Source organism: Opisthocomus hoazin, chromosome 3 (assembly GCF_030867145.1).
Source record: "Opisthocomus hoazin isolate bOpiHoa1 chromosome 3, bOpiHoa1.hap1, whole genome shotgun sequence".
NCBI lineage: Eukaryota > Metazoa > Chordata > Aves > Opisthocomiformes > Opisthocomidae > Opisthocomus > Opisthocomus hoazin.
In genome coordinates this window covers 105,714,526-105,734,112 of record NC_134416.1, presented here as the reverse complement: position 1 = coordinate 105,734,112, position 19,587 = coordinate 105,714,526, and the positions used below count along the sequence as shown (strand labels likewise).

Genomic DNA, 19,587 nt, shown 5'->3' with positions numbered 1-19,587 from the left:
ATGAGGGCATATGCACCCTTTCCCATAATTTCCAAGTGAAACAGACCGAAGTGAAAAGGGGGCGAGCTAGGGGTGTATGCTGCTGTTCTAGGTATTGGCATTGACACATCAGAAAAATCTGATAGGATAGGAGTGGAATCTAATATTGGTTTAGAAAAAGTGTACATCATATTTCTCCTGATGATTCTTTTTCTGAAGTCCAGTCTCTTCCCCCTCTGCTTTTGATATTACACACACACCCACACACGCACCTCTTTTCTGTTCTTTGCTTGATCCTCATAAGTTTATGGTAAATTGTAAAAATATCTCCTGGTATTTTCCCATGACCTCAGATTACAGCTTGTATTTGGGAATCTTGTGATGGTCGTTGGGGAAACTGCCCTTGCACAGATTATTTACATTTTTGGAGATATGTTCTTGGGGAAAACATTTGGGGAATTCAAGACTTTTCCCAGAGCCCTGTCCTCCTGGTAGTTTTGTTTGAGTAAGAAGATAAGGACTTGGAAGCAGCTTTGATTTTATCTGGAGGGATGTGCAAGGGTAAGACCATACTGTTGCTATGTGTCTTGATACAGCTTGGTCTGAGGGGCTTCAACACTGGAGCTTTCTTTGCAGGGGGAGGGAAATCCCCCCCAAACTGAGAAAGGTTTAGTGCAGCACTGTATCGAGAAGTAGATGCTGTATGGGAAAAGGAATCACAGTTTCTCATTATAGAAATGTAAATGAACTTCTTTTAGTAGAAAAATGTATTTCCCCGTCTCCCAAAGTTGAGAAGTTTTATAATACAGAAACAATTTTGTAATACAGAAAGGATTTTATAATACAGAGTTTCCAAAGAGGAGAATTCTTATAATACAGGAGGGAATGGAGTCAAGTGTTTATTTGTTAACTTTACTTTTACAAAAAAGCTAAAAAGAAGATAGGGAAGCGTAGCTTAATTTCTCTCCCCCTTTCCATGTTGCAAATTAATAACATCACAGGACTCTTCTTGTGTGTATTTTATCATGCCAGAATGTTCAGGATTTTAGGAACTGTTTTACCGCTTTCATTGGATGATGTATAAAAAGTATGTAACACCTGCTGGCTTTTGGGAAGGAGAGCAAAATCCTTGGTTTCCTGTCATTGTCTGTGTTCTTCATGTCCTTTTCATCATAAATATGTCAATGAAATGGTTGAGGATTCTATAGAGAAGGTAAATAAAATGCTCACAGATCTCTTTCAATATCAAAAAAGATATGAATGAAATCCAAAGTCTCAATGACTGTGCAATTAGTGTTTTAGTCTGAGAAAACGACCAAAGTACCTTTGGAACTGGTGTGCAATTTACTTACATCTTAAGCAGGATTAAAAGGTGTTAGTTCCTAATGGTTAAACTTATTTAAGCTGCACAAATCCCGTTTGCTAATTTTAGCCTTATTTTCTATGCTATTTTTAGGTTATGACCTTGAAATTATCTGGAAATAATGTACTTTGAAAATGCCTGTGTTATTTCCAGGGTGCGCTTTAAAATTTCGGATTTTCTTTCTAGACTTGACAGAATTTGAAGTTTGAGTTGAACAGTCCGGTCCCGTACTGTTTTGTCATGGGTCTAGGTGGGACTGTAACCCAGAGTATTAAATGACATGCTGAAAAAGGAGCTGAGGCTGCTGCTTCTGTGAAGGAAATTAGATATTAGTCCTTTGCACCCAGATTGCCATTTGTTCCACAGGTTCCTTTCGCCTCTCTTGGAAACTAGCAACAAGGCTTGGGTCATTGTTTAGTTTGGGTGTAAAGGAGGGTATCATCAGGACCGTGGGCACAACTGGGACAAACCTTTGTCAGGGTTATTCTGGAGAGCCAGAACTCTTGAATTCCCCTTCTAGTTCTTTGTTCCTACAGCACACCAAGAGAAATGCGGGATTTCTCGCATTCCTCACCTGGCTGCGTTTGACAGCTCTCTGATGCCCACGCTCTGTCAGCTCAGCGTCTGACTGTCCTTGTGCCTTTATTATTTTTTTTTCCCCTTTTTTGTGCCTGCAAAATTTGCTAGCAAAAGTCTCTTGCTGGTCTGGATCTGACCCCTGAGTGACTTGTCCGACACAGGACCTGCCCTGCTAGCAGAGCGAGAGCTTTGCTTTCCTCAGGACATAAAGCTTGTTGAAAGAGGGTGGATCGCTTTATCCCTGATCCTAATACTTGAGTGTTGATGGAGAGGGTGAGAGGATGTGCCAGAGGAGTCTGCAATTGGAAGAGGTGGTATCTGGTGTGGGAGTTTCTTGCACCCCCAGTTATTTCCCTTAGTGCCATGGCAGCACCAAATCCAGTAGAGCTGTGTGCTCGCTGCTGAAGGACATTTTCATCCCTGGCTTCCTTCCACTGCTCTGTATCGTCTTTGCTTCCTCATACCCAGACTTAAAAAAAGTATTGGGTGTGCTGTTGTCTGCCACCTCTCAAACAATGGAAATAAAATAATATTTTGTAACATTTTGCATACTATGTTTTCTTATTTACAAAATAATTGTGGGTTTTTTTACTTTTGAAGCTATGCAGGCACTCTGAAACTTTCCCAGCACGGCTTCATTTTGCCACTGTTTCTCTTTATAGCAATGCAGGGTTGGGTGGGGTTTTATGCTCTAGTGAAAATTAAAAATGGATGAGTAGTAGATGTGTTCCTTTACCTGATCTGCAGACTGCGTGCTTTCATTAGGCTGCCTCGGTGTGGCACCTCTCAAAGACAGGCCTTCGCAGGGTTGCTGTGGCACTGCAAAAACAGTGCAGCACTCTACCCTCTTAGACCAGCAGTCGTCCTGACAGTGATGGCCAGGGCTTATTTCTTCTTTTGAACTCCTTTATCCACCGACTGGAACTCCTTAATTCACTTTTTAATACCTGGGAGGAGTATTTTCTTCCTTTTCTTTCAGACTGTAAGAACTGCAGTGAGTGTTCTGGGTTTGTAAGTAGTAGCAGTATAAGTAGTAGAGCCACACCGGAAAATCTGTGCCAGCCTTCATCTTCCTGGCCTGAAATACCTGCATCCCTTGTGCGGGCTTGGACGTGATGATGGTTAAACAGCTTACCTGTACTGGGATGTTAGTTCATTCACGAGCCTGGAAGCTAACAAAACTGCCTTACATAATTGTGACATCCAGCAAATTGGTTATATTCTCTCTGGCTATCAACTGGGAGAAGAACATTTTCCCTGTGGGAGTTTACGTAGTCACGGTGGAAATAGCATCCCTGAGCTGTAACAGCTCAGCCATTGACTGAATTAGTTCATTAAACCCGACCGAACTTCAGATCTTTCCAGGACTTCAGAAGTTTTCTTCTAGGTCTTCATCTTTTTTTCCCCTCCTCTCTCTGCTTTGCTCTCTTGACAGAGAGTACAGAATGAAAATGCCTTGACCAGATGCTGTGTTTTCGCATCAGTGGCCCCCATGTTGTACTTTATGCCTGAACATAGTCCAGTAGTTCTCCCTTTTATATTTTGGATCCATGTTCTAAAGGTGCAGACTTCGAATATTGTCTTTCTGGAGTTGTCCACCTGGCTTTCAATACTGTGTTACCTCCTAGAACTGATGTTCAGTAACTAAGTTACACCCCTCCTGTTGCCTTCCTATGATATATGATGTTTTCCTGTGTAAAAGGCCTCGTTGTTAAGGCAATGTCTTGTATGATTCCATTGAACAACCGAAAGCTAAGTACATTTTCTTAAACAAAAGAAACCCTAAACTACATGCGTTCAAACAAGGCTCTTAATGTGTACCTTCCTCTGTTAGAAGGAATTTCACTGAGGAACTTCTTTCAAAACTAAATTCTGTTCAATTTGGTTTAGCTGAGGTTTGTTCTACTGCTATCTGGTTTTCCATACTTTATTTCCTCCCCTGAGCTTACTGGATAACATTGCTCCTCGTTCCTCTGAGGTGTTGGTAAGCTAAGGAGTTAAAATGGTACCCAGGCTTCAAAAATCACAAATGATGAGAAAGTTTAAAATTAAGAGAAAACTTCTTTGACTTCTTGCAGGATTCTCATTCTTGATAGGTTTCTACCCCTATGCATTTACATTAATGTGTTTTTGACTATGAGAAAAGGAAGAAAACTTTTCTCTGTCTCCTTTTCCACCTGTATTGTTTTTGCAGGTGCTACTGGAGATCATGTTTATACGTTTTGTTACACGGCAGAAAGTGAAGACTTTGGAGCACAGGATGCAGCCAAGCTTGACACGTGGGTTTTTGATCATGTTAAGGTGAGCAGAAAATCTTTGTGCTACCTGTGCATGAAAAGCACAGCTGGATGTTGACTTTACCGTAGAATTAGAAAGTAAGACGTTTTTGAAGGACCTATCACTTGGGGTCGTAGGTAAAAACTGCTTGAATCGATTATCATCATTAGTGAGGTGGAAGCTTAGAGGAAGTATTTGTCAGTCGATGCTAATAAAAAAACTAACACTAATAAAAGTACGCTTTAAAAACATACTTGGCTTTTCTTTGTCTTAAATTTGCATATAAACTGAAACCCATCTCGCAGCACTACAAAATGGGATTAGTTAAGGATTTTATAACAAATATTATGGCATGGCAGAAATGGTAAGTCTTCATTAGGAGAAAGAAATGGACAATATTATTGACTTATTTTTTGTCAGGCTCGTATGTGCTGTAATTACACAGCGTGGCTTTTTCTGATGCATGTAGCTAGCTTCTGATTGTCTGCTGTGGTTCGTGCTGTGCTGTGGCTGCCAGAGAAGTTGTGGTTAGTTTGGGGGTGGTGGAGGCAGCTTAGGCCCTGAAGCTGTATAGCTTGTTCTCGTGGTGCTCTGCTCAGCTGACCTGGGTCCGTGCTGGTTCATCCCTGTTGTTTTCTGTGATGCTGTTGCTGTAAGTATTAATAGTCCAAGGCACATAGTTTCTGATTATTTGTTAATTCCTATATTCATGTTATTCCATGCTACCTCACTTGTCTTGGATTAAGAAATGCTGATAGTGGTATTGATACATAAATACGTATATCAGTGGAGCAATTAGGTGGGTTACTTTCTGGATCCCATAACAATGTTAGTGGAGTTCAAGACTTAATACTTCTTCTACAAGTTCTCTGGGCTGCGTGCATTAATATTAGCTAACCAGCATAAATCAAACCAAAAATAAAACCAAATAAATCAATAAACCAAATTGGCATCTATATTAGGAAGCCAAGGATGGGTCTGCTTCAAAGAGTGATATAGGGTAGAAAAGTTCATTATAGTTTGCTAATTTTCAAAGGAAGCGATTTTCTGAGTTTACAGGTGAAAAGATGTTTTGTTCTAACTGCCGTCCTCTGCCTGAATGTGCACTTGTGCCAGGTTGCATGTTGTAATGCGTATGAATAATGCAAATCAAATTAGGCTGTCAATTACACTTGAATACCTGTTGTCTTAGTTGTACCCTGCTGTCATTTGGAGCTGCAGAGGAACGTGAGGGTGGTACTACCTTTCTTTTGCTTCAGAACACCTAATGGCATTTCTGCTTTCAAACTGTAATGATACGTTCAATATATATGTCATTACTGATGACGTTTTCCATGGAACCAGCACCATTATTTTAAAGACTTATTTTGCCCATCTAAATTTCATGCTGTGAATGGATAGGACTTGATTGACTAGTGTAAAACACTCATTCCGTTAATCATCTCTTCAATTACACAGCCGTGATTGCTTCAGAAGCGTGAAACTTCAGGCTGACTGAAACTGAGATCACTCTGCTATTACAACCCAAACAGCTCTCTGGTATGCTGGTGAGATTATACAGAAGTAACGATGACAATTTGGTGAAAATCTAAATTCTGCTTTGCCTACGTTTCTATTTTCTCTCCTTTGAGTTTTATCGCAAATGCTTAACGACATATCGTTTAACTCTGTGTTGGGCAAAGTGGTCCCTGGATTTCTGACTCTCTAGGAAGTAAAAGGCACTAAGATGCCACGTCTTGGGATACGCTCACCTTCCTTTTGTATTCTCATTCTTAATTAGCCAGAGGTTGGGCAAGCTCGTCTGGCTACCACTGCTCTGGGTTATGAGGTGGCTGGTGCTGGGGGTATGGAGTGGTTTTGGCACATCGTGGGGACTCGTCTGATGGGAGAGGAGAAGCTCAGACCTTGACTTCCTCACAACGGTTTATTTCACTTAGTGATAGAAAAATACTTGTCTTCACTTATTAATCTATATTTTAGGATTTAATTTTGGGAGTTTCCTGTTGGTCTGTCTTGAGATGTTCTTTCCTTTAATTAAAAATAAAGAGACAGAATTATACCGTATTGTGTAAATTACTGGTGTGCTCTGGAAGGGTTCTTCAGTCTGCAGTCAAATATGTGCAGGTGGATATACCCCTGCAGGAAACAGAAACTTCCATAAAAATTTATTATATTGCTATTGAATGCGATCAGATTTTGTTCCTATATTATTGTTTAAAATATCTTTGGACTTTAGTCATGATTTTGTTTGGACAGGAGCTAAAACTGAGAGTGCACAAATATTAGTCCATGTAGCTTGTGTATATTGAGGGTGGAAAAAAAGGTGGAAATCTGTACTGCCACGGTTTCCTGGCATGGTGTACTATGGATCTCTTGTTGCCAGTCTGCATTTCTTCTTGGTACAGTGATGTTCATTTACACGAGGTGTGAGCTTTAGTTTTTAGGCCCTCTGCCACTGTCACAGGTGTGTGGTGGGCTGCTCTGTCCTTTGGTGGCAGAAATGGATCTCTGTCTCTACCAGCATTTTCTCTGGACTCTTGCATGAAATTCAAGGACACTTTCCTTTATATTAATGTGCTGAAAGGTTCTCTAGACGCTCTTTGAACAAAAACCCTACCCAACTTTGCTTCCTTGGGCAGTGCTGTTATGAAGGAGATGATGTTGGAAGAACTGCCTACCTGCATTTTGCATTGCTGTAATATGGCTGGTCTACCACAGAACAGCCACGTCAAGGCTCATTCAATCTGAGGGGAAGATCTCCCCTGGCATCTACCTCAGGGATGCTCGAGTAGGGCATGTGCAAGGCAGATGTATGTTCTGTAGTTCGTGTATTTGCAAAGCATGTCTTGTTTTGTTCTGTTTTACTTTGGTTTCTGCAAACAAGTTGGAGTTTGGCATCTCAGTCCTGCAGAACCTGCTTCCAAAGCGAGAGTGTTTGAGACCTTTGCTTCCACCTTGAAATCGATAAATCAATGGAAATGTAAAGCCGTAAGTGGCACTCAGGAATGGTTCATCATTGTGATTACACTGGAGGCAAAGAAGGGATGGTATGCAGTTATCTGGTATTTCTGCTGAAAGGAACTAAAACAAACAAACAAAAGTCGAAAAGGCCTCTCAACTTGAGGATTGTTGCCTGTCTTTGATAAGCTGAAACTTTGGACTGACTATATTGATGGTAGTTATAAGTTTGGGAAGTAATTATTTTTTTCTTTCTTGTAACTCTAATAAGAACTAGTATTTTGACATGAAAACAGCTGCTTTTCAGTTTTAGTAGGTTGCCTGTCATGTTTTTCCACAGTACTCAGATGACTATCTCAATGCCTTATTCCATGCAGAGCTTCTTTAATTCTTCCAGAAGTAATCAAACGTTGTTTTCTGCACTGAATGAGGACAAAGTGGTTCTGTTCCTGCATTTGCTAGGCATAGACACCAATGGACATGCTCATCGGCCAAACTCAAGGTAACCGAGGGATTAAGCATATCTTCCTTATTTAGTTTTAAATGCATACAGTAATTTTTTTAACAGTGCTATTTATCAAGCCTGAAACAAGACTTGTAGTCTTGAGGGTTTCTACAGTAGGTCATGTATGTCACCATGATTACTTATGTTCTGAATTTTCTGGGGTTTTTTGTTTTTAAGGTCTCCTCTGTAGAAGTGACAGATTTTTGCTATATACAGCATCCGTGGTTGTACTCCTCAAGTCTGATTTTTAGCAGGTTGTCTTAGTTATATAGTCAACATATGATCTAAAGGATATGTAGGAAATTTCAGTTTTAAATATGAAATGGAGACAGTTCTCAGATTCCCTATAGCTGAAATGGGGTGGATAAATTTATAGACAACAGTAAGCTCGGGAATAATGGCTGCAAATTCCAGCATTATATTTTAGCTTTCCTGAGGACACTGGAACAAAGAAGGAGTTTAGATTAACAGTACTCATCACCAATTCATCTTGAAGTGTGCTGTTTGAGAACTTTCTTTTAATTTCCTCACATTCTGTGACAATAGAATATTATGTCTTTCTCTTGAAGCTTGCATGCTTTCAAAATTCTTGCTCTGATTTCTTACATCATTCTAAAGTTCATACTTGCTGTATGTCTCATGGTCTTTTTGTTATGGTTTTTTAAAGATAGAGTTTTAAAGGTGACTTTAGCAAAATCAACAAATAGAGAATTAGTTGGCTGAAAGTAATCGTGGTCACTTTTTCTAAAAATATAGAAATTTTTGGTTTAGCCTCTATTCCACAGAATTCTGGGATCTGTGCTGATCTGTGAATCATCTCAAAACAGTTCTTGCAGGATGAGCTCTTGCTTTGCTGTTTGGTTACTGGCTTAAAGTCATTTTTGAAACTTACAGTTCAAGGTGTTCGAGTTTTCCAGAATTCATTAGTTTTGGCGTTCTTCTTAACTTGCCTGATAGCTGTTGGTGATTAAATTATAGTCTTCAATCAAGGACAGGTCAGATTTGAAGTATAAACAAGCATCTGTTTTAGACTGTAGTTTCAGGAAGCTTCAAACTGTGCTGTGACATTTTAGTATTTTATGTAAGACTTAGAGGAGGAGAGATTTGGTGTCTAGGATGCCTCTTGAGGTTGAGGTTCTGTAGAGGGTAAAGCTGTCGATAATCAAAGGACTGGGCATTGTGATCATGGAGAACTTGCTTTGCACCAAGTGTGAGGGCCACTTTGAGTCTGATAATATTTTTTTCTTATTTTTGTAGGGAATACAAAGAAAATATAAAAAAAGTTGATGAGGGTGTAAAAGAAATTGCTTCAATGATTGAAAATTTCTATGGAAATGATGGAAAAACTGCATTTATTTTAACTTCTGACCATGGAATGACAGACTGGGGTAAGTCTTTAAATGTTGAGTCATCTGAGTTTGTGGGTGAGTATCTGGAGTACAGTTAGAGCAAGACTAGCACACACTAGTGCCAGAGTGTGCTGCTGGGGTGTTTTCATGATGTACTGGATCCTTTTGAAGGGGGAAGAAAAGGTGATAGGAGTAACTCTTCAGACTTTGAGAACCACTGATCTGTCATAGTTTTGTGTCGTCTCTTTCTGTCTTCAAGAAAGAAGCTTCATCATCTTCCAGAAGTATTAAGAACTTCAAAGTTGACTTTAGTGAGTCAAGAGCAACCGAGAACTGATGCTCAGGCCCGTATCCAGTCATCTGAAGGCTAGTTCAGTTCAAGCTTTTTATTTGAGCTGGTAGTATCAGCAACTGCTGCAGTCTTTCAGTGATTATTCGCAGAATGGGATGTACAGCAGTTTTAAAACAAATTAAAAATTAGAAGGGCACGGGGGACCTATTAGTGAAGAGAACATGTTCTGAACTTGACACGATGAAACAAACTGTGGTTGTTGGCGAAGACCAAAAAAATCCCTTGCTTTCTCAGTCTGGTCTCCATAATTTTGATTTAAACTGGTCTCAGATGGAACTGTTGACCATCAACATAGGTTGGTCCCACATCCCACTTTGGCCACTTGTTCCTGCTACCATCCTGACATAAGTACTACTGTGTGGTACGCTGGGCCAGAGAACAGAAAACAAAACGGCACCCTTTCCCGCCCTATCCCCTGAGAAGGTGTGTCTGGAGTGGGCTGAGGGGTGGAACATGGAACTGATTCAGCTGAAAATCAAATACTTTTTTCCACTTATCATTCAGATCAGGCTGAAACTTGGTTCTTATAACAGGGGGAGGGTGGATACAGCTGCCTCTCAGCTGTATCTGCTTTAAAGTATTCATGGAGGCAGAGTCTCGCTAAAATGCTGATGGAGCTGGTGGCTCATCTAAAATGAAAGCTCACGAATAACTGCACTTTCCTTCTGCAATAGAAAGAAATAACTGATGCCTGGAGGGTAGAGGAAGCGGTCTCTCCATCTGGTCTTTTCCCAAGCTCTGCGAAGAGCAGCAGTTATTGCTGCTTTTCAGCCCAGAGAATGCCTTCCAAGGGATTTCTGAACATTGGGAATCTTATTCCCAGACCTGCGGATTCTTAAGCTTATGGCTGTTTGAAGAAAGCAAAGCTGGCTCTTCAGCTCTGCCATAGTGGTTGTTGTACAGCCTCAACTCTATTCCAATTTCATACCCAATTCTGTTTGGGTTTTGTTTTGGTTTGGTTTTTTTTTTTAAAAAAACTGTCCTTAAAATAACGTGTTACTCTCTGTCCTACATAATTATTAGAAAATATATATACTCACACACAGAGAGGGAAGAGTGTGTGCCTATGCAAACACAGAGTATGATCTTGTAGACCGTGCGGTGACCAGCACAGAGTTTGTATAACAATGTCATTCCCTTTGAGACTGGGTTATCTCGCTGCTGCGGTACCTCACCCATGGAGTTCAATGACCAGGGTTTCTTTCAAGCTTGTGTAGCTTCTGCTCCAGTGCAGCTGCTGTTGAGATGTCATAGTTTTCAAGTTTCCTCCTTTTGGTGGCTAATACATTAATCTGGATGGAATTATTTCCCCAGGGAAGCAAGGCATGTTTTATCAGTTTTTAAGGAGTGTGCTACAAGGTTTTATTGATAGTGGCATAAAAATAAGCTATGAAGCTGGAACAGTTGTCTGTATCAGGATTTTAGTGTGTACGCTGTAACGAGAACTTAGTACATGTGTGCATACATATAAAGAGAAAGGTTTTGTTTGTTTTTATACCAAGTGTCTTAAAGTTTACACTTTTTTTTGGTTTGCTGCGTCTTAGGATCCCACGGAGCTGGTCATCCCTCAGAAACTTTAACACCACTGATTGTTTGGGGTGCTGGGGTAAATTATCCACAGAAAGTCACATCCCAGTTCTTTGAAGACAATTTTTTGAAAGGTAGGTAAAATATAAAAGTGAAGTGCAAGATTTTGGTGGAAAGGGAGGTGTTTAACCATTATACCTGTTGATCTTCACTGGCTGCTGTTCTGGTACAGTAAATATTACTTGCTTTGTGTGATGTGGAAAGAAAAGGTGACAGGGCATTTCCATGGAGAATATTGCAACTTTGGGTAGATAATGTCAGAGTCGGTTTTCTTTTCTAATCATGGAATTGAAGACGTTCTCTCTTTGGGTACAGGAGGCTATTCACACTCCTAAAACTTAGTTCCAGAGGACACTTAATTCTTAGGAGGATTCCCAGAGGTTAAAAGCTATTTGTACAGAAACATGATAAGTTGACGTGTCCTAAGACTCTTTTCTAGCTTCACAGTACAACCCTGGGGACTTTCCAAGGGCTGTCTTGGTCTCACTTGCATCCTTGTCACTGTTGTGGAAATGTAAACAGTCTTTCTCAATGAAAAGCTGTGACTCTCTGCTGTTATTTTTCCCCTTTGTAATTTATTTAAGAGTAGATTTTTTTAAAATCGAATTTTTTTTATATTTCAAATATATAATGTAATATATACTGCCTTACTGAAATATCGATACATTTCTAAAACCGTATGTGATTAAACTGTGCAAGCTCTTCCTCTTTCATGTGCCCCGTTCTTGTAGCCTGCTCTGTTTCTTGAGATGCCTTGAATCTCTCGGGTTGTTACTCGGGATCAATGAGGTAAAGACTTTGTATTTTATTGGGTTGTTTGTCAAGCCACATTAGAGAAGAGAAAACAGCTTTTAACACTGCCCTGCTCTTGAGAAGGTATTTGATAACAGATTAAACAAACAGGACTCCTCGGTTATAGACCATGCTAACATTTTACTGTGTGATTAGCTGCTGCTATAAACTATGATATCTCTGATAAAATTGAAAGTGAGTTGTAGAATAAAAACAGAAAACAGAGTAAAACCAACTGGTTTTGGTGTCTGTGATGGCTGAGCTGCTGGACTTCTAAGGACACTTGATGTCTCTAAGGGTTTATCTGTAATAGTTGATTTTTACAGCTGTCAGTTTCTGTGATTCTCAGCAGCCTTAGTATAAACATCAGCGTTTGACTTCAAGTAATGATGAAAATGGTGTGAGAGCATTTCAAAAGAGATGAGTGTTGAACTGACTTCTAGATACACAATAGGGAAAGCTTTTTGACTGTCAGCTGTTAGGAAATGTGTATTTTCTTAAAGAAGGGAATGTGTCTGCATCCTGCTGTGCCTGCTTCATATTTTTCTTCTGATGTTTTAAAAAAAACCAAACCAACAACCAGACAAAAAAACCAAACACCCTAAAGCAAACATCAGAAACTCCTCCCTTTGTTCTGGACTTGCTCTGCAGCTTTCCAGCTGTCATGTTATTGATCTGTTTAGACACTATCTTTACAGGTTCTTAATTGCCAGGGATAATCTCTGCTGGAGATCTGAGTCTCTCTGAGTATCCTGGGAGTTTGAATCTCTATTTGAGTAATAAGTATCTTCTTAAAAAGTTACTGTCTTCTCCGTGGTAGCGCATAATAGCTTCTAGTAGGCTATGTAGCCTAAGAGTAAAGAAAAAATAGTTGTTGAAATGGAACTTGGCACTTTTGCAGGTCAATGCAGTTCAGCTACTCCATTAAGTTAGAATCCCCGATATTTTCAGAAAGATAACATATGAAAGAAAAGATGCTTAAAACAGGTCTCTTGAGAAGTTCTTTGAATTTGCCTTTCCTGCTCCATACAATTGCAGCTGAGACTGTGTGCAGTAGAGAGCATCTTCAAGACTGCTGTGTCACTGATGTATGCGGGTGTCCAACTTATATTTGCAATTGCACGTGTCTATTGACAATCCTTCTTGATTTCTCAGAGTTAAGAGTTCGTGGAAACAGCAGAATATTTCTAATTCTGGCAAACTTCTTATGCTCTGTTCAACAGAAGCAGGCTGCAGGCAGCTCAGTGAGTTGACTCTCTTCTCATCATTGCCATCGAGGGTTGATACTCCCAAAGGCAGTGCCAACAGGCAGGACTCGGTCTGTCCAGTTTGTTGTGGAAACATTAATGTGCTTCTCAGATGGCCAGAAGGGCGCAGCTTCTTCTCTGGGGTGACAGCCTTCTCCTCTTCAGTCCCTTCACCTGTGCTCTGCCTTCCCCCAGGCCTGGCCTTGCCATCATCTTGGAAAGATTTGAGATGGCAGCCCTGTGTGCTGTGGGCCATGTGTAGTATTACCCATTTGGCCGTTGGCTTGACCCTCCTTCAGAAAGGAGGAGAATACGGAGCTGTTCTCCAGCTCCTCAGCGCAGGTCCCACCGGGTGGCCTTGGGGCGCAAGTCCAGAGAAGCTTGAGTGAAGGCACAGCCTTCTGCAGCAGAAGGACGTGGTGTGGTGGGTTTTTGTCTGTACCCGTCCCTGATTTGGAGGGGGCTCAGCCTGCTTTGCTGCGGCTGAGGGAGCTCAGCGTACCCCTTCACTGTTTTTGCTTCTGTGAGGTTTTACCTGAGTTTTTCTTTGCTTCTTGTAGCTTCATCCTCAGTGTCTTCTTCAACCACTGGTTCCCTGCTGTTTCCCCTGGGTTGTTTGCATCTGACTGCTCAGTGGGATGCAGTCAAAGCAGGGCAAGATAAAGACAAAAAAAAAACGCTTTCAGGCACGTGGAAAACTCTGCTGGGCACTCTACAAGAAACCTAGGCAGAGAGCTGGAATTGTAAACCCGTGAGGGCAGCACGTACACCCCAGACATCTCATTCCTGGGAGTACAGCCCAGACTGGCCGGTCTGCAGGTGTGTCCCGGTCACAGAATCACAGAATGGTCGGGGTTGGAAGGGACCTCTGTGGGTCATCTAGTCCAACCCTCCTGCCGAAGCAGGGTCACCTACAGTAGGTCCTTGGAAGCTCCTGGGCTCCGCATCTTACAGCTCGTGGTCCAAGGCAGATGTCTTCAACTCTGTGCCTTTTGGGAATATCTGAGTAGGGGAAGCGGAGATGTAAAAGCTTCTGACAAAGCTAGAGCTACAGTTTCTTCCTATTTTAAGCATGTTACGTGCGTGTAGACAGTTTTCCAACATTTTTCATTGGAAAATGTTATTTAAAGGAAAACAAACAACCCATTTATATAATAGAAATATGAGTGAGAGTCTGTATCTCTAGAAGTATAAATCCATTTCCTTTTCTGGGAAGCAAAAGGAAGGAAACTTGTTCATTTTGGTGTGAGTTTAACACAATTCGTGATTAATGCTGATAATACTTCCCCTGCGTTGCCATGGGAACTTGCTGTAACTGTAGGACTCGTTGCTGTTAGTACATGGCTACTCTTCAGGGTGCTCTTGGGATCCAGTAACAGTGGACCTGTACTCAGACCCCCGAATCTAGCAGTGGTATGAACTAATTGCTGAAAAGAAGTTTGATAGATGCAGTAGTGCAAATGTGGATGTTTACTGTCTCAGGCTGTTTTCAGCTGAGACAGGTTTGGGTCTGGCACAGACAGGGTGTATCAAAAGATGGAGAAAGGGTGGTATGGTGGTATGGATTTGAGTGCCTGTTTGGAGAAAATAAACGAGGCTGAGACAGACATTTGGGTGATGTTTTACTGGTATTTTTCATGAAGCTTATTCCTGGTGCATTTAAACTTCTACTTCACATAAACCCAAAGGATGATTTTGGGGAAGGTGGCTACACCATCAATGGTCTGAGGTGCTAAGTGGACTCGTGCTTCCGTCTGTGCTACTTCTGTGGTTTCATTTTGGCAAGCAGCGTTAGCAGGGCAGTGACTGGCCTCTTTAGCTTTCTGTGTGTACTGAGTAAGGTGGCTGTGCCCCTGTTGCTAGCATTAAGTGTGGTTTCCAAGTTGAGGGTGGGTGCCCCCATTGCCTTTACTGCTGTACTTGAGATCTGCTCTAGGTAGGTCATTGACAGTATTTTAACTGACTGACTACTGTCAGTAGTGAGAGTCCTGAGGGAACTGGCTGATGTAGTTGCCAAGCCACTCTCTGTCATATTTGAAAAGTCATGGCAGTCAGGTGAAGTCCTTGGTGACTGGAAAAAGGGAAACATAGCACCCATTTTTAAAAAAGGTAGAAAGGAGGACCCTAGGAACTACTGACCTGTCAGCCTCAGCTCTGTGCCTGGGAAGATCATGGAACAGATCCTGCTAGAAGCTGTGCTAAGGCACCTGGAGGACAGGGAGGTGATTTGAGACAGCCAGCATTGGACCAAGGGCAAGTCCTGCCTGACCAACTTAATGGCCTTCTGTGATGGAATGACTACATCAGTGGACAAGGGAAGAGCTACGCATGTCGTCTGTCTGGACTTCTGTAAGGCCTTTGACACGGTCCCCCACAACATCCTTCTCTCTAAATTGGAGAAATATGGATTTGGTGGGTGGACTGTTTGGTGGATAAGGAATTGGCTGGATGGTAGTGGTCAACAGCTCAATGTCCAGATGGAGATCAGTGACAAGTGGTGTCCCTCAGGGGTCCATACTGGGACCAGTACAGTTTAATATCTTCGTCAGTGACCTAGACAGCAGGATCGAGTGCACCCTCAGCAAGTTTGCAGATGACACCAAGATGAGTGGTGCAGCTGACATGCCTGAGGGACAGGGTGCCATCCAGGGTGACCTGGACAAGCTTGAGAAGTGGGCCTGTGTGAACCTCATGAGGATCAACGTGGCCAAGTGCAAGGTCCTGCATCTGGGTTGGGGCAATCCCAAGCACAAAGAGATTCTGGGGGATGAAGGGATTGAGCGCAGCCCTGCAGAGGACGACTTGGGGTACTGGTGGACGAAAAGCTGGTCATGAGCCAACAATGTGCACTTGCAGCTCAGGAGGCCAACCATACCCTGGGCTGCATCAAAAGCAGCATGGCCAGCAGGGCGAGGGAGGTGATTCTGCCCCTCTGCTGGGCTCTGGGGACACCCCACCCGGAGTCCTGCATCCAGCTCTGGAGCCCTCAGCACGGGAAAGACATGGAGCTGTTGGAGTGGGTCCAGAGGAGGGCTACAAAAATGATCCGAGGGCTGGAGCACCTCTGCTGTGAGGAAAGGCTGAGAGAGTTGGGGCTGTTCAGCCTGGAGAAGAGAGGGCTTCGGGGAGACCTTATAGCAGCCTTCCAGTACTTAAAGGGAGCCTACAGGAAAGATGGGGACAGAATTTTTAGCAGGGCCTGTAGCGATAGGACAAGAGGTAATGGTTTTAACCTAAAAGAGGGGAAATTTAGACTAGCTATACAGAAGAAATATTTTGCACTGAGGGTGGTGAAACTCTTGCACAGGTTGCCCAGAGGGGTGGTAGATGCCTCATCCCCGGAAACGTTCAAGGCCAGGTTGGACGGCGCTCTCAGAAACCTGGTCTGGTTGAAGATGTCCCCAGCTCATTGCAGGGGGGGTCGGATTAGATGACCTTTAAAGTCTCTTTCAACTCCAGCTATTCTATGATTCTATGATCAGCAAAGCTGTTTCAGCCCCTGTCATGTTTTCCTGTGTATCTGATTTTATTTTTTCGGCTTGATTAAAAAAAAAGCTGTGTGTTGTCTTTTCTGGGTGTTTTGGGGTTTTTTGTCTGTTTGTGTTGTTTTTCCTGGTCAGATTATTGCTGTGGGTAGTGGGGCATCAAATTTAAATACTAGGAGAAGAAAACTTGGTGGAAAAAAAAATTAAAAAACCAAACCTTGCTAAACTGTTTTTAGGTAACTTTCCACCACCAAAGGAAACAGGCAGTTTCCTATTTATTTCCATAGAGGCTAATGGAGAGCAGGAAAATACGGTTTTGAACCAGCTTTTTGTATGATGCTCTGCAGCTTTAGGGGCTTTTACGTTTGGCTGTGTTTCTGCCTGCATTGTAGTTGTTCTGATTGCTAAATTGTTGAACTTTTCCCTTGAGCTTGCTCTTGGCTGGTATTGCTCATGACATAAAGTATGTTTGTACCAGTATATTGGGGACCTTGGGTTAACTTTTTGAAAAACTATTGAAGAGATTTAAACAGTCCTTCTCCTAAACCTGAGTTTGAATCTTTTAGGTGGCATAGGAGGTAATACATCACTTTCTGTCCTGTGCTGATGAAAAAAATAAAAACCTTGGACTTTCTTCAAGTGCTCTGGGTCACAATTGCAGGCAGCAATTTATCCTGATGGATAAAAGAAAATGTGAGCTGAAATGAATGCATTTTATTGTTTCTGCCCATTGAGTCCCATCTGTAACCCCTCTTGAGCTAGCATCCTAAAGCCAAATTATGATTTTCTTTAGTAATAACACTTTACAGAAGACGGCAACAAGATGTTAAATGTCAGCTGGATTATGCCTTTCAAATCTGTCTAGATTAGCTGTTCATGTGCTCTGTTATTTCTTGCAGAATGGAAACTGGAGGGCTTGAAGAGGCTGGATGTCAATCAGGTATCAGACATACCTAATTTAATAGCTCATAAATTTTCACCTTAAATTAGGAGGTTTGTGTGAGTTAAGCTAATTGATGGAATTCGAATGAATGATCACACTGACATAGCATTTCCCTGGAATGTGTTACTTAGAGCTGCAGGAACCACACCCATACTGAACATAACACGAGACAGTTAGAATTGCTTGTTGCCACATGTGCAGCTGCATACAACTTCTCTTCCTCAAGGTGCATGATCACAGCATTTTCAGTTCTGTGAGCGTACGCCGTTGGGGAAAGCGTGCAGTGCAATATGTCAGATGCTCCTTGAAAAGTCAGTGCGTTATCTGAAAGTAACTTTGAGTAGGTGTAACGTGTTTTCAGAGTGGGATTTGGTTTTGCAAACCTTTAGAAGTAACTTGTGATGCTTTCCCTCTGCTTTCTACGTTGATAATGTTCTGGAGCTGAGCTGACACCTCCTCGGTATCTGCTATTGAAGGTGCCCAGCTAAACACAGAAAAAAAAGCATGGTCTGATGACCATGTTTCCCAAGTTTGTGAGCATCTGCTGTATGCTTTTTCCTACACTGAAGGTAGCTATGTGTGTATTCAGTGCAGTTTTTCAGAGCTATCTTTTTGAAAGTCTGTATTTTGTCACTTTTTCGAGAAGTTGCTGTCATTATTCACTCAAAATGAGTTCTTGCTATACTGTTAAACTGTGGGTTTTTTTTTTCAACAAGGTCTGTGATTATGGCACAACCGCTTAGCAATTTAGACAATTTGTACTGTAAGGGAAGAAAAAAAGGTTGATGACTTAACCCTTGGTACTAAATCAGCCAAGCTTTTTTAAATCATGATGATGCATGTACATGTGTGCACCTGAAGCTTGTTTGCTTCTTACTTCCTATCGTCCTATGGAACTGAATATATGAGTTATATATAGTTAATATATAGAGTTAATATAACAGACTCCAAAGCTGCTCAAACAAAGGAAACGAGCTCATGCTAGAAGGTTGAAGCTGGGAATGATGTGGATCAGCTGATTTCAGCAGAGCCCTGGTACAAAATTAGAGATTAATTTTCCTCTCAGCATTGGCAGGAGTTATGGGGATATTATTTTCGGGTGGTATAGAAGAGTCTCGAGTGTTGCTTTGTTCTGGGTAACGGAGTCTCCAGAGACAGAGCTTTTGTCCTGTAGTATGTGTGGGACTGTGGGTGAAAATAGCAAACTAGAATTCTGCTTACTGTTACACTGCATGTATATTGTTGTCTACAAATGATGGTTTGGAGTCTCCTTCTGCACAGGAGGTCTGAAGCTGCAGCAGTGCCTGGTGTTTCAGTATAGTTTCTTCAGGTTTATGCTGGGAAAACAAAGAATTTTGGTGCATAGCTTTATATTAAAGGAAAATATAAAGCTGGTGAGAGCCAGTGTTTATCAACACAAGTTGAAGGTAATGGTAACATGAGAAGCCTTGGTATAGATTCAGGGGTCTTCTTGAGGGCTGATAGGGGCAAGAGTAAAAGTGAAGGGGAGAAGGTGAGTAACTTGCACCGTGGAAACCCGGGAGGAGGAGTGCAGTGAAAAGCAGTATACTCAGTGTACCGCTTGAAACTGTAAATATGAAATTAGTTCTTTCTGTGGTATAGATATCACTTTTTATGACTAATGCCTCTGAGTGCAGTGAAGGAGGTACTGAATTCCTGTGAATAAATACTGTGGGGTTTTATTTTTGCTTTTTAAACTGAATGCTTTTTTGAAGCTTTATCAGTAGCAGAGCCTCAGATTTTCAATATAATCATGCTGTTATGACTCCTGGAAACTAAAAAAATATTATAAACGAGTTTTGTTTGTCATAACTTCACAGTATTATACCATTTACTTTTGCAAATGTGGATGCATTAAACTTAAATTGAGTTTATTAGCTCTAGAAGCTCCAGAAGCTGGAACTATTTTAAAATGGGGATGCTTCTGTTTGCACAGGCTGATATTGCACCGCTGATGGCTTCCCTTATTGGTGTGCCTTTCCCCCTGAATTCTGTGGTAAGAAGCACAAACGTTTTCCATATAACAAAAATCTGCTTGCAAAGAGGTATTGGGGACGAGAGTTGCGGCATGCAAAGGGAGAGGTTATAAATCTGAAAACTGCTATAGGTTATGGAGACTGCTTGTAGTTTTAGCTTTATATGTATGTCTT

The 19,587-nt window shown here is 41.6% G+C and overlaps 1 protein-coding gene across 3 annotated transcripts in view; it reads left to right on the top strand.

The window, feature by feature from the left end:
* Positions 1 to 19,587, top strand: part of PIGN (phosphatidylinositol glycan anchor biosynthesis class N) — a 99,346-nt gene that overhangs the window by 24,066 nt on the left and 55,693 nt on the right. For all 3 annotated transcript variants that reach the window (XM_075417153.1, XM_075417152.1, XM_075417154.1), the window contains exons 5-10: positions 4,116 to 4,222; positions 7,534 to 7,658; positions 8,919 to 9,049; positions 10,907 to 11,023; positions 17,373 to 17,413; positions 19,374 to 19,433. In XM_075417153.1, the coding sequence (XP_075273268.1) occupies positions 4,116 to 4,222; positions 7,534 to 7,658; positions 8,919 to 9,049; positions 10,907 to 11,023; positions 17,373 to 17,413; positions 19,374 to 19,433 (581 nt within the window). The remainder of the gene's footprint in view (positions 1 to 4,115; positions 4,223 to 7,533; positions 7,659 to 8,918; positions 9,050 to 10,906; positions 11,024 to 17,372; positions 17,414 to 19,373; positions 19,434 to 19,587) is intronic.